Source organism: Lolium perenne, chromosome 4 (assembly GCF_019359855.2).
Source record: "Lolium perenne isolate Kyuss_39 chromosome 4, Kyuss_2.0, whole genome shotgun sequence".
NCBI classification, from domain to species: domain Eukaryota; kingdom Viridiplantae; phylum Streptophyta; class Magnoliopsida; order Poales; family Poaceae; genus Lolium; species Lolium perenne.
The window spans coordinates 80,253,201-80,273,664 of NC_067247.2; the positions used below are offsets into that span (position 1 = coordinate 80,253,201).

General features: G+C 43.1%; 1 protein-coding gene across 1 annotated transcript; it reads right to left on the reverse strand.

The window, feature by feature from the left end:
* Positions 1-1,054: 1,054 nt before the first annotated feature.
* Positions 1,055-7,330, reverse strand: LOC127293089 (uncharacterized). The gene is made up of 3 exons (XM_071818680.1): positions 6,870-7,330; positions 1,688-6,671; positions 1,055-1,589 (listed from the first exon to the last, which is right to left on the reverse strand). Exons 2-3 carry the CDS (start codon positions 1,775-1,777, stop codon positions 1,374-1,376), a joined length of 306 nt encoding a protein of 101 aa, XP_071674781.1. The 5' UTR covers positions 1,778-6,671; positions 6,870-7,330; the 3' UTR covers positions 1,055-1,373.
* Between the last annotated feature and the right edge of the window lie 13,134 nt (positions 7,331-20,464).

Genomic DNA, 20,464 nt, shown 5'->3' on the forward strand with positions numbered 1-20,464 from the left:
TCATCAAACCCGGACTTGTTAGTGGATGTGAAAGGGAAAAAACCTATTTCCCTGGACGGACCTCATGTTCCTGCGGATCCAGACAGCGTTCTTGTCTGGGTAGCTCCTAGGCCCGGAGTCGTTAAAGCAAATGTTGATGCAAGTTGGGATGCGCGCTCTGGGAATGCTGGTTTTGGTCTAATCATCAGAGATCATCTAGGCCAAGCTGTCATCTCAGAATGGAGGCCACTTTTTGGTTGTATTAGTGCGGAAGAGGCGGAAGTTCATGCAGTTCTGGCAGGCTTAAAACAGTAATCTCTCTGGGTCGCTGGCCTGCTATACTCGAAACAGACTGCCAACGTATTGTTCAAACGCTTGCATGCATTGATATGGACCGGTCGGCCTCTTGGTGCCTTTTAGAGGAAGCAAGGGAACTACTGAAGATTTTCTCGTTAATCTCTGTACACAAGGTAGATAGAAGGTGCAATGGTGAAGCTCACAACCTAGCTCAGTTAGGAAGGTCTGGGGATTCTGGTATCTGCTTTGATGCAACTCCAAACTGCGTTTTGGATCCTGTTGCAAACCTCCTGAATATGTAACCTCTGGTTGTACTGTTTTCAGCGGGCAAGTTTTCAGACGCACTCTTTTCCTTCCAGGGTACCGAAGGGGACTGGAAGGTTTTTAATGAGGCGGGCTTGCTCTGCTTAATATAAGTGGTTTACAGTTTCAAAAAAAAAAAACAATATCCAATGCTCGCACTGATGGGGTTGCGGCCGATGCCAGCATCCCTGCAATCGACTTCTGTCAGTCTCCGACAGTGCGCCACCGTCATCTTCTGCTCCAACAAATCAGGAGAAAGCTTCAAAATTTGAGTTTCATATGACAAAACATATAGATTTTCTACCATTTATCTGCTGCACATTACCAAATAAACTGCATACATGCAAATGTGACTCTTGCACTGTTATCCTGCCTGACATGATCTTCAGGAATGACATACAGATTTAGAATGGGAAATGTTTCACAGAGAAGAGCTATTGGAGAAATGTGCACTCACGTGAGGGGATTCTCAACAATTGACATAACACAGTTACACAAATACATTACTACACTTGATCATTCTCTGTTCTCACAGAAAAAATGCAGAGTCAGGGGCAAACTTTCACTAGACAAAGCTGAATGAATATGTCAAACAAACACAAAAAAAAAGTTTAGTCTCATATATATCATGCCAAGATTTCCACTAGTAGTAGTTCCCAACTTAAACATTTACTTCGACAGTTAATGCATATTTGTCTATTTGACATATTCCCATCCAATCTCGCCTTCCCGTTCGTTCACCTCCAGGATCCCCTGACAGCGACGCGGATCCCGCAGTAGGCGCTTACACACCTTCACCTTGTAAGGCTTGCCCCTGACACATGATCCACCGTACCCAATGTTGCGTTGCGCGCGCCAGAGCCGAGGCCAGGTCGGCACAACGACGGGTCCAGGTCGGCACAACGCGCCGTGTTGAACGCCGCCGTCCCGTGGAACGCCACCACCACCAGCTCCGCGTCCGGCCCTGCCCTGTCGCGGAACACGAATGCCAGTGTACCAGTTCTCGAACTCTGCAACAACAAACGGCACATTACGTCCGTGTCCTCCCGTGCCCGATCTCGATGGCTGGGCGCCTGGGCATGTTCTGTTGAACGAAAACGTTCGTTACCGTTCCAGTAGCTCCATCTGACAGCGGGCGGGTGCGGGTGACCACGTCGCCGATGAAGGCCTCGTTCTTGTACTCCGCCTTGTACGCCATGACGCACAGCGCGGCGTGTTACCGACTTTCCACCGACGCGATGCAGAGGCAGCGCATGGGGACGACCAGGGATGACGAACCGGCTGGTTCTTCTACATGCCCCACTGCGAGGCCTCGCCCTACGACGCGTTCCTCGCCGCCAACGGCTTCGGCCCCCCGGTCATCCCCTCTTCTGAGTTCTGACTTCTGACGCCTCAGAGTTGGCTTTCTGAATTCTGATAGAGCCCGCCTTCGTCTCAGAGTTGCTTTCACGAGAGGATTTCTTTTCTAGCAAAAAAAATCAATAAAATCGTGATAATTTTCTTTATTACAACAACAACAACAACAACAACAATATTATAAGTACTCGGTGTACTTAACAAGTAAAACTTCTCGCTGAAAAGATAAGTAGTAGAACAATTGTCTCGAATTCGGTACGGTGTGCAGGTGCTAATCGCCTTGTGCGACCAACCGCCCAGTCTACATGACATTGATCGCCTCCCACGATTCGTTGGCCAACTTATAAGCGGCAACTGTGCTGCCATGAGTGCAACCTTTGTCCTCGTGACACGGTCCTTGATGGCATCCCATAGATCTTGTGCCCACAGATTTGACACTCACGATGAGCACCTACAATACAGTGGCTAGTGGGAGTCCATCAACGTAAGAAATATCGTCGAGCCGCCGCTAGTCCCCTGCACGATGCAGTCCTCTTCACCGTCATTGCCACACAGAGTCATGCTCCTACCATGGAGGAGAATGTTGAAACAACATGTTATCGTTCTTGCGGCCCTGGCAGTCACAACAGGGTGGCGGCTTGTAGGAACTAGAGCCAAAAAAACCCATTTGCATTGGGCACAGTGAACGCCAAAGCTTGCGTGAGTAAGTGCTGATTTTTTTTGTTTAATGAGTAAATTGCACAAGAACACACATATTATGGCCACCTTAACAAACAAACAAACCCGACTATTGGGTTTTTGTGACACAAAAAAAATCAACATCTCCAACGTGTCATAATCACTAGTGTCAATTGTCTAAGTGTTATTTGTTACAATGGCTAATTAGCTGGTGTTTGTGTTACAAATCCTCTGTAGTCCGGGTTTTGTTACGATCTACCACCCAACAGTGTAATTTACTCTATTCCCCTTTATTTTATTCTGATTACGAAAGGTAAATAGGTAAATGGCCACACCATGACGAGCAAATCATTGAACGAGCCATTAGGTACAATGAGGAGCGTGCACGTGGCCATGACGCAACTAAGTAGCGCACGACACATACAACAAGCAAGACAAGCACTCATTTTCTTTCTTGGATAGAAAGATTATCACGTTTCTTCCTGGTCGCTGAACAATGATCGGACGGTAGAGATCATCACTGTCTTGGCTTGGTCACGTTCCAATGACCAGTCCAGTCCAAACTATGCACATATTCCTAGGTCTCGTTTGGCATTGTCATTGACACACGGTGAGAGATGAGCATCGTTGTTCATTGTAGTACCGTGCAACCCCACATGCAGGTGAAGAAATTTCGAAAACAAAATCAAGATTCGTAGGGAAAAAAGGAGCAAGCTAGCCCCAGACACCCCCACCACCTCCACCTCGCCTTGGTTTATTCTTAACCGTTTCACCACGATACATCCACTGTTGATCTCAGGGGACGAGCCCGATACTTTTGACATGGAGATGTCCTACTAGGCGCTCCCGCATTTTTTCAAAGTAATAACTGTGTTTTGTTACAACTTTTTTTTTCTTTTGACAATTGCATAAACTATATTGTGTATATGTATATAATTTTGTACTGATCTTTTATATTTTGTAGAAATTAGTTTTTCCATGCTACAATGTGAAAGAGAATATTTTTATTACTTATTTTTCATATTTAACGAAATATAGTACCAATAACTATAAGTTGCAGTGATTTTGTTAAAATTAATTTCTTCTAAGTTAAAAACTATATTTTGTAATAAAAATTATTTTCCTAAAACTTATTTAACTAGTCCTCTTTGAAAGCTTGGTAATTATTCTCAACTTGCTTGACAACTAAAATTTATTTAACTCTAGTACCCGAGCCCTCTTCATGGCATGCTAAAATTGAATAATATATTGGCAACTCTCTCACTAGCAATTGTTCCCGCATCATAATGTTTTAGCATTATACATAATTTTAATAATAAGATAAAAATGAGATGTTTGTTTAAAATTTATAATGGTTCTAAAAATATATTTATCGTATCATAAAAGAATATCTTTCTAGAAAAGGTCTATTAGGGGTCTAGAAATTTTAGATATGTCTGTAAACAATGTCCTACAAAAAACACCCTGACTAAGGAAAATTTCAATTCCTCTACCATATACTTTGTATATACTCCCTCCGTTCCTAGATATAAGCCATATAGTTTTTTGAGAAAAAATCTACAATATAAGGTGTATTGCATTGCACCACTTGTATGGATAATATTTTTAGGGATTTTATTACCTCTCCATATCTTATGGAAAGTCCTCTATTACCTCACATCAATTTCCAAGAGTTAATCCCGCCTAAACTTTGTGTAATTATCCCTCAACGTGCGTTTTTAATTTTCATGCCAAAAACTATATGGCTTATATCTAGGAACGAATGAAGTTTTTTATATTTAGAACTATGAATATATATATATATATATATATATATATATATATATAGAGACGCGCTATTTGACTCCCTGGGTGCAGAATATTATTCTGCACCCCACCCGACCTGTTCGCTAGGCGCGCCATCCGGCCTGCACGGTGCGCTCCACCAACCGCGCGCGAGGCGATGTAAAATAACGGGGCAGGCGACATAAAAATACTCGATCGATGTCTGAGCAGCCTGCAACCGCACAATGTGACGTGATGAAGTTGCATGCGACTTAGAAAGTAGCACCAACGTAACTTTTTTTTTTTTGAGCCTCCGCACCAACGTAACTTGATTGGAATATTATGGTCGAACCAGCAAACCAACGTGCATTGTGACATACCACGCTTTGTGATAACCAGTTGGTCTGTTCGGAAGCAGTACCGGGGAGAATTGTCCGGGGAGCTGCTGTCCAGAACGAAAGCTCTGCTGTCGGAGTCACCGTAATAAGGGCACTGACACCTCTGCGAGCGGAGGAGCCATCAATGGGAACGAGAGCTCCGGTATGGACCACTGCAAAACATCTCTAGCTTCTTTCTAAAGAGCTCATTAGCCTGCTGGTCCTCTGACTAGGACATGTTGTACGGTGAACCGATGGCGTTGCCTCCATGCTTCCCGCTGTTAGCCTAGCAATTCAATACATGTCACCACAGAGTCAAATCGTTTACAAAACCAATAAGCAAAAGATGAACTGAAACTTGAAATATCAATCTGGAACTAATTAGTGGAAATTGAGAAAGCATGTCGCTTGACGTAAATCTACGGTCAACCATCGGCGGCGACAAAAGAGCATATGCTCAAAAAATCTCCTAGACAATGGCTATGGCTACAACAGTAACCTGATTGTAGATACACTGATGTAAATTTACAGGCTCTACACATAAGCCAAGCTACGATATGGGAAAAACTGATCAATCTATCACAAGTTCCATGATGGATCAGAAATTACGCATTGGTGACATGCAGAAAAGTGAGCCAATCTTTTCTTTAACATTTTACATTATTAAAGACTGCATAGCTAGTCATAAATTAGTTGGTATCAATAAAAGAAGATTGATGGATCCATTGCCTCAGCAGCCAAAAACATAGATTTGATGAAGTAGGAGCAACCAAACATGTAGTTGATAAGAAAATACGTCACCACTGATATATGTGAACCACCTCCCACGAAGGCCTGAAGAATCAATGAGCTCCGGCAATGAAATTTTTGAGCAAAAACACAGGAGTCGCTGGAAAAGTAGATGACTAAAACTAACATCGGGCTACCAAGCTAAGCGCAGCCAACTCTATATAATACTACCGGCAGGGGGGCGTTGAGTTCCCTATGCTGGAGAAGCTGTATGTCTCTCGCTGCAGCTTCAGCAACTTGGTTAAGCTGATTAGGTGGTGCCCTCACTTGCGCGTGCAGTCAAAGTCCACTCACCGACGATTGAGTAGCTTATCTTGAGTGTCTACCGGTGTCTTGGTGACCTTGATATCGTGGCCCCATGCTTAAGCAGATCACGTTGCGAGCTGACATGTATGGCCATTTCAATGTGTTGTTCTCAGCGCCGATGGTTTTAGATCTCTCGTGGTCGTACTCATGTGAGCTACAAAATGTCGAGATTGGTGAGCTATGGTGTCTACACAGCCTGGATCTATGGACAGAGGAGAGTTCCTACGCCCTGGTGTTGAACATAGATTATTAGGTGTGTCTTCTCTTCTGCTCACTCTACATGAACTAATAATTTTCGTGCTAGGAGAGACGCCTTGACATACATGCTGAGCAAGGTAAGCCCAGAACCTGCAATAATAAATCTATGAATGCGATGGATAACTAGTTTTCCCTCAGCGAGTCAACCGCCCATCAAATTTCATGCCATAACTGAACCACCTCTAACGCATCTATCCAAAACAGGTGAAAATCCAGGTGCTGCACCAATTTTTATGGACGAGGTAAACACGCACGGCAATAGACCCAAATCAACAGAACATATGAGGTTATTTGAGAGCGAATCAAACCAGGAGACAACCGGATCAGAGGACGACGGAAATGGCAGCTCCGAGCATAACAGCAAATAGATCTCGCTGGAGCACCACTTCGCCGATTCAGCCGGCTGACCACGGCGCCACCGATTCCGCCGGCCGACCACGACAGAGCAGAGGACAGCCAGAGTGTTTAGCACACCCGCAGCTTATCCGCTCGCCGCCGGCCGCCGGCCGCTCACCCCATCGCCGATGCCGCGCCCAATTCCAAAGAGCAGGTCAATTCAAAGATCTAAGGCATCGACGAGCATAATAATCAGCAAGAGCATAATAATCACCAAGAGCCGCTCGCACAGACTGGAATCTTAAACAGATCGAAGTCATTGCTGGGCGCAACAAGAAATTGGGATAAAAATAGTAAGCAATTAAGCAAGTAGACAGCTGCAGTACGTTAGCAGCAGGAGGACGATGAATTTATTTGCTAACGTACCTGAGCTGCTGGTCTCCGATCTCTCCCAGATCGTAGATGCCGTCCTTGAGGAGCAGGTCGTTCCTCCAGGTGCAGTACTGGTGGCGAGGCGCGCTGGATCCGCCCCAGACAGCAGCGGGCTTTGAGGTCATTCCTCCGATGGCCATGGAGGAGCGGAGGCCGTACGCACGCGTTGTCTCCTACCGCTCGCCGCAGTCCCCGGCTGCAGCCGCTCGCCGCACGCCGCAATCCCCGGCTGCAGCCGCTCGCCACCCGCCGCCCGCCACGATCCTAGCTGCAGCGGCAAGCAGCAACCCCCCGCTGCAGTCGCTGGCCGCCCGCCAGAATCGCCAGTGCAGTCGTTGCCAGAACCGCCGGCGCAATTGATTCTCTCGATTAGAAAGTGGGCTAGCTGGTACGCGAAGAAACCGTCGATGTACTCCCTAATAAAAATACATGGATAGAGGTGGGGGGTAAATTATGCTGGCCGCACCGGGTGCAACGGGGCGTCAGACGTGGCCGGTTCGGTCGAATTGACCCGGGTGCAGAATTACTTATATTTATATATATATATATATATATATATTTATATATATATATATATATATATATATATATATATATATATGGGAAATAGTGGGCTACCATGGTGCATAGCTATGCACACCAATCCAACCGTTAGATCATCTATAGGGAGCACAAAGAGAGCACACGGTGTTAGTCCATTACACACGCATGGCATGCTCCTCCGTTATATTCAAATCACTTCCATCCATTTGATTAATGATTGCAATATTATTTTTTATTGAGACCATCCCATAGCTGGCATAGGCTACCAACGGCAATTTCACTTCCCTTTTGATACCAAAACAACAAGCCATTTGTAAAGAAACCTAATAAAACAAGTACATCCATGGAACGTTTCTACCACATTTTGATACCAAAACAACAAGCCATATGCGCTGGAAGGAAAACACGTACGCACCTGACCATGGAATGTTTCTACCACATTTTGTACCAAAATGACAACCAAAATGAGACACACATTCCCAACCAATTTGACAACGGAGGAACGGTACGGTCCGTTACAAAACAACAAGCTTGCCATGGTATGGTCGGTTTTTATTATTCAGCGTCAAGCTAGCAAAGTGAGAAAATCCATGGTTGCCCATTAGGCCGAGGTTTTGAATGGTAAGAAGAAAAAAGGAGTCGGCCCCCAAAACACACACATGATTTGTGCAATTCAATAGCCATTTACCCATTTTCTAAATTATGTGCTGGATGGAAACAACCATAGCCGAGAGCAATTGTCGTTTTGGTTTTTTTATGTTCACGGTCCGCAACGGTCTAACCCATGAAAATTCTCCACTCCAATTATGAACCAAAACGACAACTTCTCACAGTCACGGTCCGTGCTAAAACGACAACCTAGGTACGGTCACGGTCCGTGCTAAAACGACAACCTAGTCATGGTAGTGGACCAACCTTTCCAAAATATCACGGCGATGATGTCCCGGCGTGCGTTATTAGCACCGACGAGAAGCGCCACGAGACGGCCTACGCCCGTATCGTAGAGCAGCTGCTGCGGCTCGACACGGGCGGCGCCTTATGAATTTTTCATGCCGCCGGCTGACGAGAAGGAGGAGCAACATCTCAGTTTGGACGATCTGTTGGATGATATGGTGGTCTCCATAATTGTTGATGTGGCTGCATCCGTCAGGTCGCTGGCCGACCTAGCAGGGGCTACCATGCGGTAAGATCCTCGTACAAGACTCTTTCTTTTAAGAACGCAAGAACAATAGATTATCGTCTCTTTTTTTATGCTACTGCAGGTGCAAGAAATTTTGGAAGGTAGGACAGAAGAGTTTTGTTCTCAAGAAGGCTTCATAGCCGTGCTTCACCGTCCGTGCAAGAGGTTGATCAGTTTTGGCTAACTGATTCTTGCAGGGCTGAGCGGACTCAAATCCTCTCCAGGTAGTTGTAGTTCGCTCATCAAATCTTCTCCAGGCCAAGCTCGGCGCCGGCAACGTTAAGATGATTGACATCAATAAGCTGAGAAGGAGAGATTCCAAGGCACCACGACAACCTCGTCAAGCTCTTCGGCTACTACTCCAACAACCCCGACATCAACAAACTGCTGGTCTCGGCGGCAGCCTCGAGAACCACCTCTTCCGCCGGGGCACAACAACCAGCCGCCACTATCGTGGGCCATGCGAGTGGCCGTCGCCGCCGACGTGGTGCGTGGGCTCGCTTTCCTACACTCCCGTGATGTCATGTTCCGGGACCTCAAATCCTCCAACGTCATCCTCAACTACAAGTCCGACCACCGCCCTCGGTTCCGTTGTGGGATTGATGCGGCTGCCGAGATAGTTCAGCGCCGGCAGTTGGATGGGGTGGCGCGTGGCTCGTCTACTTCGGCCCGTCCAACCACCATGCGGCACGGTCGCTCGCCGCATCCTGCCGTCCACCTTCGCAGAGTTCAGCAATCTTCACATTGCTCTTTGTTCACGCACCACACGGGGCGACCGTCTGGAGCGGCCGCGATCACCAGACGCGCTCCAGCAAGCGGCTCTGGCTCCGCTGCGAGCATGCGCCCGTCCGTTTTGATCTCGTTCATCATTTTTAGTTGACTGTATTTTCGCATCCCTTGTTCTATTTCCTATTGTTCTCTTGGGATCTTTGATTGTTTCCGATTGTTTGTGTTTTTCTATTGATTCTGCCTAGTCGATTACCTACACTAGCAGAACACAATATTTGCCATCCGTTTTATCTCCCAACCTAGCACTCCACAAGCTATGAATTTTTTCACGGGTCGATGTGGTCGTGCTTCCACTTAGCTCGATAATACACGCTCCAAAATGATTCAAAAAAGGGGGAAAAATACCAGCACTTTCCACCCTAGCATGAAATATTTTTACACATGTGATAGTATGCTAGTAAGGAACAATATGTGGTAATACCGCATGCATTTTTTGTGATTCACTGATTTGTTTTGTCGAAAAAAGTTCAAACTCACAAACCACATTCGTTAATGGCATCACGCTATTCACTGGCGGAGAACAAACCCTAAAGGACAAGGCAATTTTCATGTTTTCACAAATACATTAATCACAGATTTCTGCGTAGCATGCATAATTTTGCTAATGTGCTATAACAACTACAAACAAGAGAAACAAAAATCAAATTGTATAGACTGTAGTCTATAATTGATCCCCTTCTTTTTGTGACCATATAAACACCTAGTGTGTTTATACACCTAGTGTGTTTATATTTTTATGTTCTTCATCCATTTGAACAACATCTGATGGTTGATCATAATTTTCGTGTTCTTCATCCATTTGAAAAAAATAACACCAGTTACGCGGGTTCAAAGGAACCTAGCTACATGTACCCTGCATACAAATAAAATATCAATACCGTTCTAAAACGACAAGTGAGCATCGGTTTGGATTCTGCCCGTTGGAAGTTGGGCCTAGCTGCAATTTTTTTGCACGGGGAAATACTGGCAGATCTTGTGTACCATACCCACGTCATTCTGTCATAAAAACACCACTTCAGCATGGCCTCCATGCCGTAGAGATTTGTCAATTTGGAAAAAAAAAACTATCAACACTTGCGTTGTTCACAAAAGGAGCTACCTATAGGTTCCGTGCAAACAAAAAATGTCGTTGCCGTGCCAAAACGACAAGCAAACATCGGAGGAGCAGCCGTGGCCGTTTTATAACCTTGCAAAATCCAACCAAAACAACAACCAACTCTCGGTATGGATGACCGTAAAGACTAAAACTTGTCAAATGCCTACCAAAACAACAACCAACTCTCGGTATGGATGACTGTAAAGACAAAAACTTGTCAAATGCCTACCAAAACAGCAACTTAATGACTGCACGGTGCATCTCTCGTGAAGAATTGTTAATTTTGTAGTGGAGGACTTTTTTTTCCCAAGGTGGACCGAAACAAATTTGACATTATTTCACACGAGATGCAAAAAAAAGTGTCCATACCGTATGCAATGTTTGGGAAAAACACAAAAAATGCAAACTTTACCTAGTGCGACATCCATACGTTATGTAGGTTGTCGTTTTGGTAGAAAAACGACAACCAAACGTCGGTAAGAAAAAATTCTGGAAGGACAGCTACACACACCTACCGTCAAGGTGAAAAAATGTCGTTTCAATCCCAAAACGACAAGCAAACATCGGTAAGGCACCACACGGCTATTTTTTACGTTGGGAAAAAAATTCAAACACCCATGAAACACTATAACGGCCGTTACATGATATGACGGCTGAATACTTTTCATCTGCACCTGGGAAGAATTGGAGCCACACTATCCAACGGTTGGTAGGCTATGCACAGCTATCACCCTAGGTAGAAAATCCACGTCGATATATATATATATATATATATATATATATATATATATATATATATATATATATATATATATATATATATATATATATATATATATATATATATATATATATATATATATAGATCGTCTATAGGGAGCACAAAGGGAGCACACGGTGTTAGCCCATTTTTCCATCCATGACATGCACTTCCGTTAGGCACCACTTGCATGCTCAACCGGCGCCATTTCCTTCAGCATTTTGATACCAAAACAACAACTATACATGGTCACGGGTTGTACTACTGGTCAACGTTCGTAAAGGCAGCCAACTAACATATAATCTTTTCAATTTTTGAATCAAAACAGCCTGTGGAAGGAGACCCATAATCGTGACCAATTGTTTGTTTTGGTTGTTATTTACAAGCTGGACAACGGTCATATACGATAATAGCTCAGAGACAATAACTCAACGGGTATCAATCCATTTTTCATTTTTTATTTGAGAATAACCCCATGAAAATTATGAACCAAAATGGCAACTGCTTACGGTCACGGTCCGTGCTAAAACAACAACCTAGGCACGGTCACGGTCCGAAACAAAACGACAACTTAGCCACGGTCACGGTCCGTGCTAAAACGACAAACTAGTCACGGTCACGGTCCGAACCAAAACAACAATCTTGACACGGTACGGTTGTCTATTTACTCACTGGTGAACAAGCAAAGTCGGTATACCCATTTTTGCTTCTCTTTTCATTTTATAGCATGAGCTCAATGAGCATCTGCGCGGATGCAAACGCTAGCTTCGACAACATGCCGGATGATATTGTATCTTCTGTTTTTGGGGCCGTAGCAGCTTCCGCGAGCTCTCCGGCAGGTTTTCTTTCCGCTACCATGGTGTAAGTCAATGATAGTTTCTTCATCTCCTCCCCACCAATGAGCACATATTTTTGTCTAACCATACACTACATACTACAGGTGCAAGAGGTTTCTAGAGGTTTCTACAGGTACATCGGTATTATCTCCGACCTACTGCAAGGAATCACAATTCGAGTCCACCTAATAATTTTCATTTCTTCCTATGTCAATTTCAAATATGAAGTAGAGCTTTGTTTGGGGTGCACAATCTAACTGATAACCTTGTTTTTTTAAACAGCCCGCAGGAGGATCGTGCCACACCAGCGGAGCTGCTTTTTGACTTGTTGCATCTAAAAAACAACTCCGACAATTTACCAGCTCAATTCATCCAATTCATCGACGAATAGAAGAACCTTAACGGCCCGGCACCATGATTTTTATTTCATTCCTTTTTTTCCTGGCCCAATATCTATAATGTGTCCGTGTGAAATGTGGTTGTTATTTCTACTTGTTATTTTTTCCCAAGTTCTGCACCCCTTAAGATATTGAGCGGTTATGTTCGGATTAAAAACATTATGCTACCTGCCTGGTTACAATTCCAAAAGTATTCTCTCTCACGACAGTTATGCCTTAAAAAATATACAGTCCTTCCTATTAGCAAGAATCACCCGCGCTATCTCATATAAGTTTTGAAAATAACTTAGTTTCTCCCATCTAGGTACCCAACACACACAGCAATGTTTTGTTAGGAGATTCCATTTCTCATTTTTCAGTTCATTAATGTTCATAGCATTGATGACAAAACAAGACACTTCTTTCCATCTCGCTGGTCTTATGGATTTATTCAGATATTAACACCCGGCACCGGTCCAGCACATTTGACTGCTCACCACGTTTGAAAAGCTAGCCGTACCAGCGAATACTTGTCAAAACACAACCAAAACAACAAACAACTCTCGGTATGGATGACCGTGAAGACAAAAAATTGTCGTTTTCTACCAAAACAACTAGTGACGGCACGGTGCCTCTCTCATGAATAATTGTCAATTCCGTAGCTGATGGCTTTTTTTCCAAGGCGGACAAAAACAAATTTGGCATCACGCGCCATATGATCAGACGTATTTTAATGTAGTAAAAATTTCCATACCATATGCAATGTTTGGGGAAAACAGGAAAAAGTTTACTTAGTGGGGGCGGCCATACTGCATGTAGATTGTCTTTTTGGTACAAAAATGACAACCAAACATTGGAAAGAAAGATTCTGAAAGTACATCTACAAATGCCTACCGTCAAGGTGAGAAAACGTCGTTTCAATCCCAAAACGACAATCAAACATCGGTTAGGCACCACTAGGCTATTTTTTTTGGCTAGTTTTAGATTCAACGGTATGTTTTACGCTGGAAAAAATTATAAAACAGGCATGGAACACTATGGACAGCCGTTACATGATATGACGGCCGATTCCTTTTCATCTGCACCCGACAATCAAATATACTCTTCATTTTTTTGGTTAAAGGAAATCAAATAACATAATTTGTCGAAGTATAAAGAACAAATGTTGTAAGTATTATGCTTGAATCTGAGATAGGCAGTAAATACCAGCACTTTACACCCCTGCATGACTGTTTTTTATACAGCTAATGTTTACACTAGCAAAAAACATTAGTTGATTACTTCTATACCGCATGCATTTGTTTCCTAAAATTAAGGGTTTTTAGGTTGCTTGGTGCAGCCATAACGAATGTAGGCTATCGTTTTGGTAGAAAATAAAAGGAAACTAAATTTCATATTGAAACGTACACCCATCTGCACCGTCCAACGAAAATATGTTGTTTCATTTCCAAAACGACAACTAAACGTCGGTAAGAAAAAATTCTGGAAGGACAGCTACACACACCTACCGTCAAGGTGAAAAAATGTCGTTTCAATCCCAAAACGACAAGCAAACATCGGTAAGGCACCACACGGCTATTGTTTACCTTGGGAAAAAAATTCAAACACCCATGAAACACTATAACGACCGTTACATGATATGATGGCTGAATACTTTTCATCTGCACCTGGGAAGAATTGGAGCCACACTATCCAACGGTTGGTAGGCTATGCACAGCTATCACCCTAGGTAGAAAATCCGCGTCGATATATATATATATATATATATATATATATATATATATATATATATATATATATATATATATATATATATATATATATATATATATATATATATATATATATATATATATATAATGTTCAAGAAAAATACCTTCATTTACCATGAAGTGACACTTCTCTAAATTCATGACAACATGATGTTCTTCAAGTCTTAGCAATACTTTGTTAATATTGTATAGTCAATTATCGAATGAAGTTCCATATATGGAAAACTGATCAACAAACAACCTCCATATATTTTCGTAAATATTAGATTACAACATTCATACATCTTCGAAATGTAGAAGGTGCAATGCATAAACTAAAACATTCTTTGATAAGAAAAAGTACCAACGGGACAATTAATTTTTTCTCGTAATTATCCTTAGGAATAGGAATATGAGAGAACCTCGATTGTCCATCAGCATAGAAAAAAAAGAGAGAATCTAGGTAATCTTTCAAAGTTTTGATCAATAAATTTAATTATATATGGTGGTATTTTGGAGCGCAGGCATTTAATTAACTATAAATTAATTAAAGTTCCAAATTTATCCCAATTAAAACTTTATTGAGGTCGATGAAGGCCATAGTTTCATTAGATTCTTCGCCGAATGTATTTAAATAATACAATATAGTTGTTGTAGCTACAAGAGTTTTGTAGTGTTGGGCAAGCTTATAGAATTACTGAATGATTTTTTTTACAAGGCTTGGAAGCAAACTTTTTAGCATTTGCCACCAGACATGGATATTTTCTGTCCCCCCTCACAATATTTGCTTTGCAAAAGCTTGACACATTTTTCACGTGCATCGCAGGCACGTCAGCGCTGACAATGGTCCGCGTCATCCGGTCAGCCACCCCTCTAGGTGCCATGATGTTCACTAGAGAACGTTGTGTTCAAATTTTGGATCTTTACTCGGCTTGTTGATGATGTCTGATATTGAGTTTGACCATAGGTAGAGCTATGCACAAGTGAGTGACCCACCGCCCCCTCCCCCAAAAAACCTTTCAGAGAATTGCTGAATGACATTTTTACAAGGCTTAGAAGAGAAAATTTTGAGCATTTTTCAATGACGGGGCAGCCTCGAGGACAATCACAATCCAACTCAGGTCAGCTTCAGCGAAAATATTGCACAAAAACATGTTTTTTATTTAAAAATGCATCCCGCCCTAAATGGGCCCCATATGCTAGGGGCCCATGGTGAGGATAAGGAGGTGGCCGTCCGGGCCACTTGGGCTGATTGGGGGGGGGGACGACGCTCGCGGCGGCAGCCCTACGGCTGGCCGACCGGCTCCCCATCTCCTCCTCCTCTTTTGTCCCACCTGCCCTTTTATGAAGTACTACCCTAGAGCTTCTGGAAAGGGTAACTACATAGTAGTCAACTGAGCATATAAAATTCAGATACTATTTTTTTTCGTGAAATCACTTATTTGGGTATGAAAAACAAATACATGGTCTTGGTAAAAAAACTAATACATGGTGGTGGAAAAATACAAGTGAGACACTATGCACTCAATTTTTTTTTATCTAAACAATAGCTCTACTCATTTATGTAGCTATCTTTTTCTTCTTCAGAGAGTTGTATAAGCATGAACAATTCAGTTACTCCTTTCATTTCGGTGTATAAATCTTCCTTGTCTTTCGAGTCAAACATTAACCATGATTTAGCATACATCACAGAGTATTTTAGCACATACAGTACATTACTTTAATTAGCATGACATGTGATTATATGATATATTATTAGAAAGGAATATAGAATCTCACAGTTTAAAAATACATACAAAAATAAGAGTTTAGACTCTTGAACTTTCAAATAAATAAGATTTAAATTAGTGCGTATAACTCAATTGCCATACTGTTGAATAATAAGGTATTTAAATATCACTATTTTATGCATGTATAACCAAAAAGACGTTATCATCGTTGAGCGCTCTTAACCTTAGTGTCAGCGTTGCCCGTGGCGGTGAGACCGAGCATCTGCACTCTCCAGAAGCTCGATATAAGCGCTGACTGCGACATCTGAGTGCTCGACTGTCTAAGGGCTCAGAACTAATTATTACAATTTGACCTCGAGAGGAACTAACATAATAATAATTTATTTAAAAATGTTTGACAGTATGGCCGTCCGTATGCTAGGGGCCCATGGTGAGGATAAGGAGGTGGCCGTCCGGGCAACATGGGCTGGCCCACTTGGGCTGGCCCACTTGGGCTGATTGGGGGGGGGGGGGGGGGGGACGATGCTCGCGGCAGCAGCCCTACGGCTGGCCGACCGGCTCCCCATCTCCTCCTCCTCTTTTGTCCCACCTGCCCTTTTATGAAGTACTACCCTAGAGCTTCTGGAAAGGGTAACTACATAGTAGTCAACTGAGCATATAAAATTCAGATTCTATTTTTTTTCGTGAAATCACTTATTTGGGTATGAAAAACAAATACATGGTCTTGGTAAAAAAAACTAATACATGGTGGTGGAAAAATACAAGTGAGACACTATGCACTCAAACTTTTTTATCTAAACAATAGCTCTACTCATTTATGTATCTATCTATTTCTTCTTCAGAGAGTTGTATAAGCATGAACAATTCAGTTACTCCTTTCATTTCGGTGTATAAATCTTCCTTGTCTTTCGAGTCAAACATTAACCATGATTTAGCATACATCACAGAGTATTTTAGCACATACAGTACATTACTTTAATTAGCATGACATGTGATTATATGATATAGTATTAGAAAGGAATATAGAATCTCACATTTTAAAAATACATACAAAAATAAGAGTTTAGACTCTTGAACTTTCAAATAAATAAGATTTAAATTAATGCTTATAACTCAATTGCCATACTGTTGAATAATAAGGTATTTAAATATCACTATTTTATGCATGTATAACCAAAAAGACGTTGTCATCGTTGAGCGCTCTTAACCTTAGTGTCAGCGTTGCCCGTGGCGGTGAGACCGAGCATCTGCACTCTCCAGAAGCTCGATATAAGCGCTGACTGCGACATCTGAGTGCTCGACTGTCTAAGGGCTCAGAACTAATTATTACAATTTGACCTCGAGAGGAACTAACATAATAATAATTTGTAATGAACTTTTACACTTACTAGAAATTAATACATTCCACGCTACATTATTACCAGCACTAGTGGAGAAGAGGCCTTTGGTCCCAAGCAAATGTCCCAGTGCAGAACCAAACCGGGACCAATGGGGGGCATTGGTCCCGGTTCGTTTGGCCCAGAGCGACCCCACTAGCTGGAGCCTGTCCGGTAGTGGCCTTTGGTCCCGGTTTGTACTAAAAACCGGGACTAAAGGGTCGGCGGCGGGGCGCCGCAGGCCGTGTCAGGCGTGGTAAACCTTTAGTCCCGGTTTGTAATACAAGCCGGGTCCAAAGGCCCCCCCTCTGGACCCGGTTTGTATTACAAACCGGGACAAAGTCCCCAATCTGGCTATATAACCTTCCCCTGCCCAAGTGTGAGCCACACTTAGCCATTTTTTCACTTTCTTCACAAGAGGGGTGTATTGCTTTCCTCTCTTCTTCCCATGCACAAGAGGTGTTCGATGAAATGCTTAAGAGGATTTGCCACTTGAGTTTGCACAAATCAAGCCACACTTAACTTGCTTTTTTTTCTTCTCCATCGAGGTTAACAACTTTATCTTTTTCATCTGTAATTGATAAAATGCATGTGTATATATACATCGTGATGTTCTGTAATGGTTTTGATCAGCTTAATTATATCATGCAGATGAATCGGCAATGGATGTACATTGACCGACGCTTTGACGAGTTCACTTCGGGCCTGAGTAATTTTATGGCCGTGGCGGAGGCAAACAAACATGGTGGCTTCATGTATTGTCCATGTGTTGACTGCAAGAATACCGTAAATTACGCTCACTCGGGTACCATTCACGGTCACCTTCTGCGATTCGGTTTCATGCCCAGTTACTATTGTTGGACCAAGCACGGAGAAAGTGGGGTTATGATGGAAGACAATGAAGAAGAGGAAGAGGATGATGACGGTTATCCCAATTTCCCTGAATACGATGATACTGCAGAAGGCAATGAAGACAATGAAGTAGAAGATCAAGAGGCACCAGATGAGCCTGCTGATGATGATCTTGGTCGGGCCATTGCTGATGCAAGGAGAGAATGTGAAACTGAAAAAGAAAGGTTGGCCTTCGACAAGATGATAGAAGATCACAACAAATTGTTATACCCAACTTGCGAAGATGGCCATAAAAAGCTAGGCAGCACACTGGAATTGTTGCAATGGAAGGCAGAGAACGGTGTCACTGACTCAGGATTTGGAAAGTTGCTGACAATAATTAAGAGGAAGCTTAAAGAATTGCCCGCCAGTTCGTACGAAGCGAAGAAGATTGTCTACCCTCTAGGATTAGATGTGCAAAAGATACATGCATGCATTAATGACTGCATCCTCTACCGCGGTGAGTACGAGAATTTGGATGCATGTCCGGTGTGCACTGCATTGCGGTATAAGATCAGACGAGATGACCCTGGTGATGTTGAGGGCGAGCGCCCCAGGAAGAGGGTTCCTGCCAAGGTTATGTGGTATGCTCCTATAATACCACGGCTGAAACGCTTGTTCAGAAATAAAGAGCATGCTAGGTTGTTGCGATGGCACAAAGAATACCGTAAGAAAGACGTGATGTTGAGGCACCCTGCTGATGGATCCCAATGGAGAAAAATCAATAGAGAGTTCCCAAACTTTGCACAGGATGCAAGGAACTTAAGGTTTGGTCTAAGTACAGATGGCATGAATCCTTTTGGAGAGCAGAGCTGCAGCCATAGCACCTGGCCTGTGACTCTTTGTATATATAACCTTCCTCCTTGGTTGTGCATGAAGCGGAAGTTCATTATGATGCCAGTGCTCATACAAGGCCCGAAGCAACCCGGGAACGACATTGATGTGTACCTGAAGCCATTAGTCGAAGAACTTCTACAGCTGTGGTCCATAGCAGGTGTACCTGTGTGGGACGAGCACAAGCAGGAGGAATTTGACCTACGAGCGCTGCTTTTCGTAACCATCAATGACTGGCCTGCTCTTGGTAACATTTCAGGACAGTCAAACAAGGGATATAATGCATGCACGCACTATTTACACGAGCTCGAAGGTGATTATTTGAAAAAATGTAAGAAGGTCGTGTACCTGGGGCATCGTCGATTTCTTAGGACTACCCATCCCGTAAGAAAGAAAGGCAAGCATTACAACGGTGAGGCTGATCACCGGAGAAAGCCTCCCCATCGTGATGGTGTTGATATATTTGGTATGGTCAAGGATCTAGATGTAATATTTGGAAAGGGTCCTGGCGGACGGTCTGTTCCGAATGACGATGCCGGACACACGCCCATGTGGAAGAAGAAATCTATATTTCGGGATCTACCCTATTGGGAAGTCTTAGAGGTCCGCTCTTCAATCGATGTGATGCACGTGACGAAGAATCTTTGCGTGAACCTGCTAGGCTTTCTGGGCGTGTACGGGAAGACAAAAGATACACCAGAAGCACGGGAGGACCAGCAACGTAGGAAAGACCCCAAAAAACCGCATGAGAGAGATAAAGGACGTCATTACTCCAGCTACGCTCTTACAAGAGCAGAGAAGGAAATATTTTGTTGAATGTCTGAGAAGTATCAAGGTCCCGTCTGGCTTCTCCTCCAATATAAAGGGAATAATAAATATGGAGAAGAAAACATTCCAGAACCTGAAGTCTCATGACTGTCACGTGATAATGACACAGTTGCTTCCGATTGCATTGAGGGGCTTCTCTGGGAAAATGTTCGACTGCCCATTGTGAAGCTATGTGCATTCCTCAATGCAATTTCTCAGAAGGTAATAAATCCAGAAATTCTACCGAGGTTGCAGAATGATGTGGTACAATGTCTCGTTAGTTTTGAGCTGGTGTTCCCACCATCCTTCTTCAATATTATGACACATCTCCTTGTTCACCTGGTCGATGAGATTTCCATTCTCGGTCCTGTGTTTCTACACAATATGTTCCCCTTCGAGAGGTTCATGGGAGTCTTAAAAAAATATGTTCATAACCGTGCTAGGCCAGAAGGAAGCATCTCCAAGGGCTATGGAACAGAGGAGGTCATTGAATTCTATGTTGACTTTATTCCTGACCTTAAGCCGATTGGTGTTCCTGAATCGCGGCATGAAGGGAGACTAAGTGGAAAAGGCACGCTAGGAAGGAAATCAATGATATGTAGGGACGGGATTTCTTTGA